The sequence below is a fragment of the Rosa chinensis genome, chromosome 4 (genome assembly GCF_002994745.2).
Source record: "Rosa chinensis cultivar Old Blush chromosome 4, RchiOBHm-V2, whole genome shotgun sequence".
Classification (NCBI taxonomy): domain Eukaryota; kingdom Viridiplantae; phylum Streptophyta; class Magnoliopsida; order Rosales; family Rosaceae; genus Rosa; species Rosa chinensis.
In genome coordinates this window covers 32318012-32325894 of record NC_037091.1, presented here as the reverse complement: position 1 = coordinate 32325894, position 7883 = coordinate 32318012, and the positions used below count along the sequence as shown (strand labels likewise).

The window sequence follows — 7883 nt, the reverse complement described above, 5'->3', positions numbered from 1 at the left end:
TTCTCTCCCTTGATCCTTAGATTTCTGGAACTGTTTGTTATGGTTGGCTCTATTGTTCTTAAAGTTTATCCCCCTAGGCTGAAAATTGCTTCTTTGATTTCTGTTGTGGAATTTAGTCTTGTTATCATTATGGTTTTTGTTTCCCACAATTAAGTTCACAATAGGTGTTTTCTCAGGTTTTTCCTTTTGGTCTACCCTTTGTTTTTCTTCAACTCTAAGGTTATTCATAGCTTGACGAAGGGTAAACTCTCCTTGTTTATGTCTAAGGCTCTTGGCATGTTCATCCCAAGAAGGACGCAATTTATCTATAAGGCAAGACACTTTGAAGTCTGCACTAAACTTGGTTCCTTTCTTTTCTATTCCTCTTAAAAGCTCTTGATTCTCATGGATTTGGCTATCTACAGATTTGTTTTCAACCATCTTATAACTATTAAAGTTAGAGACCGTAAACCTATCAACTCCGGCATCTACAATCCCATATTCGGCTTCTAATGCAGCCCAAAGTTCTTTGGCTGTGGATGTTGTAGAATGATACACATCATAAAGATGGTCAGACAAAGCACTTAAAATTCTATTATGAAAATGATATTCTATATCTTCCGGAGTTAACCAAGAAGAGGATCCTTTATTTTGATCATGCCCCTCAATGGCAGAAATATACCCAAGAACTGTTAGCCAATATGTTAACTGTTTCAACCATCTACGGAAATGTTGACCACTAAATTTTTCAGGCTTGACACTAAGAGCCTCTTGATCTAAGTTTGTCATTTTTATATACTATGAACAAGAGAGAGATTAGATATATAGCAAGCACACTGTGAGAACAAAAGATAACGTCAAAACACACAACAGATGCAATGTTTCAACTTTCAAGTATATAAACATTTTACAGAGGGAGGAGGCTGGAATGCCCAGGCTGTAAGTTACGGCCACTGACAAGAGCACATGTGGCGTAAGTAGAGCCACACAATCAGTCAAAGTAGGGGCATTTAGTAATTTCTAAATGGACGGTCGTTAGGAGTGAAAGAGGTGGCCGTTATGGTAAAAAATTAGGGGGATTGATTGGTCTATTGTCACAATACGACAAAATAGCCAATGAGCCACCAGCCTTCCACGTCTTTTGTTCATCTCATATTCTCATTGATCGACCCAGCATTTTGGTTTCTGGTTTCCTTTTACAGAAAGCACATTGAGAGGGAAGGAAAGTGGTCGGTCAAATATATACTGACGAGGTCTTCGTGTAGTCGAAGATGATGAAGGCGTACGTTGAGGATACTGTAAGATTCTGATAGCGATTGTGCAGAAATCTGAAGAACTATATGTTATCCCATCCCGGAATTTCGGCCGGTAAGTCACTTCTAAAGTTTGAATTTGAAGTTTGTTTAGGTCTGAGATATTGGCAGGAACAATTTTCGACATGGGGTTCAAGTGTTCCCTCGTAATCGTACCCATTCATTGGGTTTGTCTAAGTTCAATGTCCATGATTATACATGGTAGTCAACCCGCGCCGGTCTATTTATACAGAACAGAACAGCATGGTAACTCAATTGACCTGGAATGGAGGTTAATATGGAAAACGACCAAGGAATTAGTACCGCTCCTTAGCATCAGACGAAGAACATCTGGGGTAGAAATCAGCAATTTCTTCCGTCAGATCTCTCATCGACTAATTACAAGAGAGTGTACTACTATATCTTGTTTGAATTTTTCTCTCAACTTCGAAGAGAACAACCAATCACCTCTAATTATACCACTTTTTGTGGAAGCTGACACCAAGGACTGTATCGGGAATATGCTGGGCCTCAATCAGAGACGGAGAATTTGTATGTTTGTATATGGTTGGGAATACAGCAATTGCAATTGTATGATAATGTTTCCTGATCAAGCTTGAGCTGTAAGTGAATTGGTATTGTAATAACATGAGATTGGTATTGTGACAACTGAGTATTAATTTGTTATCAACTAATTAAATTAAATCGACTTTCACCAAGAAAGCCATTCGTGTAATTTGATCATAACAGGCAAAGGACAGTAATATTGAAATAGTTTTTGAGGAATTCGTCGACAAAAAATCAAAGGAGTGGATTAAAAAAAAACAATGAAAAGAAAGAACAGCACGCAGAGCCCATGTCTGCAATGAACTCTCAATAAAGTACATGGTTGTTGTGGCAAGTACCGCTAAGTACATGAATATTGTTGTCATGTTGTGGCGTTGGAGAAAGACCCACCGTTCCTATGGAGAAAATGGTTGTGGTTTGTGGATAGACCAACGACGAGAAGGAGGAAGGAGGAGATGAAAAAATTGAATTGTGGGCCATGATCGATGCACCAACGAGGACGGTGGTTTATGAGTTTTACCCAGATTAATAACAGTGAGTGGAATTGCCATTGCTGCCGCTCCGTCTTAACGAACGTTGGCTGCGTAAGTTGCAGCCTGCATATTCCAGACTTCTCCAAGAGTAGAACTTATGTATAAACAATTATGGTCAAATCAGTTTCAAAGCCAATCTATACACACACACACAGTGCATCAATTATATAAGATCAAGTGGATTTGACTACGACTTCCAGATGCTTTTCCTAATTTTTTTTCGTTCTTTTCAATACCAGATGATTATATATATACAATCAAAATCTGCTACCTTTTCTCTTCAACCAATTCGGCAATGAAAGTAATAGATGAACTTTTTTTTCTTTCATTCTGATACCAACAGAATATATATATATATATATATATATATATATATATAAATCTGATGCCTTATTCTCTTAATCACAATTCAGCAGTTAGACACCCGTTTTCTTTGATTTCTATTAATCAATCAATCAAGTTCTGAATCCTATATTGATTGAGAATGAAATCTAAGAGACAGATTGTTATGACAATTCTACGGCTTTAGAATGTTAGAAGTATAGAACTAAGTCTAATAAACCAAATCAATCAAATAGAGAACTCAATCATATAATCACAATCATAAATAAGAGGAAGGAAAAAGATTAGAGAAATCTGGCCTGTGAGAACAAAAAGAGGCACGGCAGTCGCTGTCCTAAAGCCGTAGACTCCTCCCCTCGTGCAGGTGTTGGCGGTCGTCTACAAACTCCAAGATACAACCCTGATTCCTCATAGGTAATCTAATCCGCTTCGCACGTTCACAGTAGACGGGATGCCAAGCTTTTATCGATTACCCAAGAATGGAGAATATGAATTGGTATAGAAGGAAGTTTTGATAATAGAAGAAGATGAAGAATAGGGAAAAGAAGAGAGGTATTCTGCATTCTTTTCTTGTCTGAAGAGTTCAAGTTTATATAAACTCTTCATGCTTATTGTCTCTCTTTGAACGGTGATGGAAATAGGGAGGGATCCATTTTTTTGGGTCATTATAAGGGATCACTTATTAGACTTACTTTTCCATTACATATTCACATCTTAACCGTTTAGTTTTTAGGTACATATGAGTAGATCATCTTTGCAAATTTTCAGCCAAATTCATAATCATTATGGCATTCATAACTGCGATTTACAATTATGAACACGAACGGTTTAGGTTGGACAGATTCAGTTCGTTCATTGATTTAATCTAGTTTGATACCTTAACGATCATCAATTTGGTTGAAAATTTGCAGAAGTGATCTATACATTAGGACCTAAAAACTAAACGGTCAAGATGCCGAAATGCGATTGAAAAGTAGGTCTATCAAGAAAATCCTTCGATATTTATATCTAAGGATCTCATCAGCAAAAAATGACAAATATATATATATATATATATATGTACAGATTTTGTCTAGAGTGGAGCTCCGCTTTGAAACTGATATGTGAAGTTCGAGTTTTTGGTCACTTTTCGGTCACAAATCCACATCTCGACCGTTCAGTTTTTAGGTACTACTGTATAGATCATCTCTACAAATTTTCAGCCAAATTGATGATCGTTAAGGTATCTAACTCGCTTAAACCAATGGATGGACTGAATCTGTCAACCTGAACCATACTAGCTTTAAAGCAATTATCAATGCCTTAACGATCATCAATTTGGCTGAAAATTTACAGAGATAATCTATACACTAGTACCTAAAAACTGAAAGGTCGAGATGTGGATATGCGACTGAAAATTGACCAAAAACTTGAACTTCACAAGTTAATTTCAAAGCGGAGCTCCGCTCTAGATAAGATCTGTATATATATGGCTTTTTTAGTGAGGGATTCCTTTTTTTGGTCTTTTCTAGGGATAGTAAACCAACATTTCGATCATATTTTGGCATCTCAACCGTTCAGTTTTTAGATCCTAATGTGTAGATCACTTCTGCAAATTTTCAGCCAAATTGATTATAGCTAAGTCATTCAAAATGGCTACTTAAGATTATAAGTATAAACAGTTCAAGTTTAACAGATCTGGTTCGTCCATTGATTTAATCTAGTTTAATGCCTTAACAATCACCAATTTGGCTGAAAATTTGCAGAAATGATCTACACATTAGGACCTAAAAACTGAACGGTTAAGATACCGAAATGTGATCGAAAAGTTTGTATAATGCCATATTGTTAGTGCAATATTTATTTGATTGGCATTTCCTAAGCGCAACAACCAAGAGTCATGTTTTTTGTAATAGCTTTCTACTCTTGGATCCTTGAAAGAATGGAATGCTTCAAGGTTCAGGCACAACTCTCATCAATCAGGTATGTCTTGCATACATGTGCATGCTTGTCAAGTGGTTAGGACTGAACTTGTCTTTAAATCCTATTGTAGGATGCGAAAATCTTTTCAATCCTAAGGTGTTGATATGCGAATTTTTGGAAGGTTTTATCCAAAGGATTCAAACTTTCTTAAATTGGTTTATGGGCTTTTCCTTTTAAACGTCTGATTTTAATCCATGGATAAAAACCTCTTTTGAAAAGCCTTTCTGTAGCAGAAACCCTAGGAGACCCTAGTTGATTCATATCTTATATATATATGTGTTTTTCACGTTGTTAAGGGGTGTGCACCAGAACAGAAAACAAATTACTGCTACGTTTATAAAAAGCTTTCTGATCTTTCATCCTCAGAAAGTATTGAGCCAAAATTGTTGTTGAGAATTCTTCATAAGCTGTTCCTTGTTTAGCTCTTGAAGGATTATCAAATCTCAAACTTTTTCTATCAAAAAGTTTTCTGGTTTTATGCTTCATGTGTGTTGGTAGTTCATGCATGATTTGTGCCTTAAGGTGATTGACAACCGAGGTGAGAGTTGTGCCATCTTAAGATTGACAAAGGAGAACAAGGTCGCTGATTTGGAAGTAGCAAAGACGAGGAGACACCGCTGCCCACTAGATTGGTTCTAGTAGATGAGTTGTGTAAGATCTTTATGTACTTTCATATTCATATAGTGGATTGTTCACCGGCATAGTGCCCGCAGTTGTTTACCTCTTTGGAGGGTTTTACTGCGTCAACAGATCTTGTGTTATGTGTGATGAGTTTACTCTGAATGATTTGGCAAATTGAGTAAAGCATAACATCGTTAGACTTATTAAGATTGATCGGCAGTTTTGGTTAGGATTCAAGTTGTGTTGCTATCCTGTATTAGGATGCAAACTGGCCTGCACTCCTAAGACTGATTTCTAAAGTTATTGACATATTGATCAATTCTGTTAGTTGAGAATTACATACATCCATTCTGTAATTACAATTGGCATCAGAGCAGGTCACTAGACGGACTTAGTGAGATCCTCAAAGGAAACAGAATGGAAGGTATAAGTGATCGTGCAGCTGGGTCAACAAGTCACCCTCCGTTCCTTGATGACAAAACTAACTATGCAGCATGGAAGGCTAAGATGAAAGCTTTTTTGTGGGCAAAGGATGTAGCTGTATGGGCTGTTATTGAAAGTGGTTGGGAGTATCCAACTAAGACTGAAAAAGTTGACACTAAAGAGATTGGAGAGGGTAGTTCTACTATTGAAGCCAAAGTTAAGAAGCCGATGAGTGAATGGACTATAGATGAGAACACCAAGAGTACAAATAATCAGAAAGCATTAAACTCTATCTTCACAGCGGTATCCTCTGATAAATTTCAGCTTATTTCTCATTGTTACTCTGCAAAGCAAGCATGGGATATTCTCCAAGTTACTCATGAAGGCACTACAGCTGTTCGAGAATCCAAGCTTCAGCAACTTATCCAGCAATTTGAAAATATGAAGATGGGTGATAATGACAAGTTTGCTGATTTCTATGCTAGGCTTAGTGTTGTTGTGAATGGTTGTTTCAACTTAGGAGATCCCATACCTCAGCACAGAATAGTCAAGAAAATACTCAGGTCTCTTCCTATGAAATATCATTCCAAGAAGATAGCCATTCAAGAGTCGAAGGACCTGAATACCTATAATCTGCAAGAATTGATTGGAAACTTAACCACATATGAGATGGAACTCCCTGATGAAATGAAGAGCAAAAGCATAGCTCTTAAAGTGAAGAAAGACATTGAAGATGAGTCAACAGATGAAGAGGATGCTGATGAAGATGAAATTGATCTTGTCACAAGAAAATTCAGAAAATTTCTCAAGGATAGGAAATCCAAAAGAAGTGAATCAAGGTTTGACTCAAGCTCCAAGAATACAAGAATAAAAGAAAAGCCGGGTAATAAGGTTTTAAGGTTTGAAAGAGCACATGAAAAAAGAAACAACAATGCTCCAAAGTGTTTTGCATGTGAAGGGTTTGGTCACATTGCATCTGAATGTGCAAATACCTTGAAGAAGTCCAAGAATAAACAGAATAAAGCAATGAATGTTACTTGGAGTGACAGTGAAGACGACTCTATGCTTGAAAGTGATTCTGAAGTGGTGGCCTTGGTAGGATTAACGACTATTGGTGATGAGTCTGAAGTTGAAGAATTTGATCTTGAGGAAGTAATGCAACAATATATCATGTTGTCGGAGGCTTCAAAAGAATTGAAGAAAAGAAATTCAGAATTGAGTAATGAAGTTGAGAACTTGAAGACTGATATTAGTAGGACTGAAGCTGGATTTCAATCCCAATTGGAGGCAAGTGATGCAGTGAGAAAGTCTCTTGTGGAGGACTTTCAATCCCTTCAACAAAAGTACCAAGAGAGATGTGATAAAGTTGAGGAACTTAAAACTGAAAAGGCTTGTCTGTTATATGAGCTCGAGCAAATGAAGATTAAGGCTGGTTGTATCCTCTCAAGTGGCGAAAAGTTAGATAATCTTCTAACCAGTGGAAAGAAAGCTGGTGACAAGAGTGGGTTGGGATACACGGGTGAATCCACATCAAAAGTTGAACCTGTGAAGTTTGTAAAGGCCACTATGCAATCCAGTTCTCAAGCTTCTCTCCCAATTCCACCCAAGCAGAATGATAAGCCAAGAAATTTTGTGCCTGTGTGTCATCATTGTGGAAAGAGAGGACATATAAGACCGAGGTGCAATCAACTAAGAAAGAATTCTTCGAATGACAAGAAGCCACTCATGAACAAAAAGAAAGAACATCTTCAAGAAAAGCTGGAATCTCTTTTGAAAGAAGTAAATAAGATAGCAAGACTTGTTTCGGTTCCATTCTCACCTGTGCCCAAGATGAAGCAAGTCTGGATACGAAAAGAACCTCATCTCTCTAAGCTTCCACATACAGGTAAGTGAACTCTTCCAATGTGTGCTTGTGAAAAATATATTCTTGAATGCCAATAGCTTTATTTTTCATCATAAGTACATATATAGGGGGAGTAGTGTCTTTCTGTTTACATTAAGTTTTCTTATTGCTAGTATGGTCTGGTTTGTTAGGACTGAATATGCTTTTCAATCCTAAGATCTTAGTAGCTTATGTTTATTTTTCTGTAACATGTTCTTTTCTCTTTTTGGGTTTTGTTTTTGTAGGGACTTTATTTATAAAAAAAAAAAAAAAACTGAAGTG

The 7883-nt window shown here is 37.0% G+C and overlaps 1 protein-coding gene across 1 annotated transcript; it reads left to right on the top strand.

Annotated features, from left to right (window-relative positions):
* Positions 1-5713: 5713 nt before the first annotated feature.
* On the top strand, positions 5714-7612 carry LOC112199128. The gene has a single exon (XM_024340180.1). It carries the CDS (start codon positions 5714-5716, stop codon positions 7610-7612), a length of 1899 nt encoding a protein of 632 aa, XP_024195948.1.
* The last annotated feature ends 271 nt before the right edge of the window (positions 7613-7883 follow it).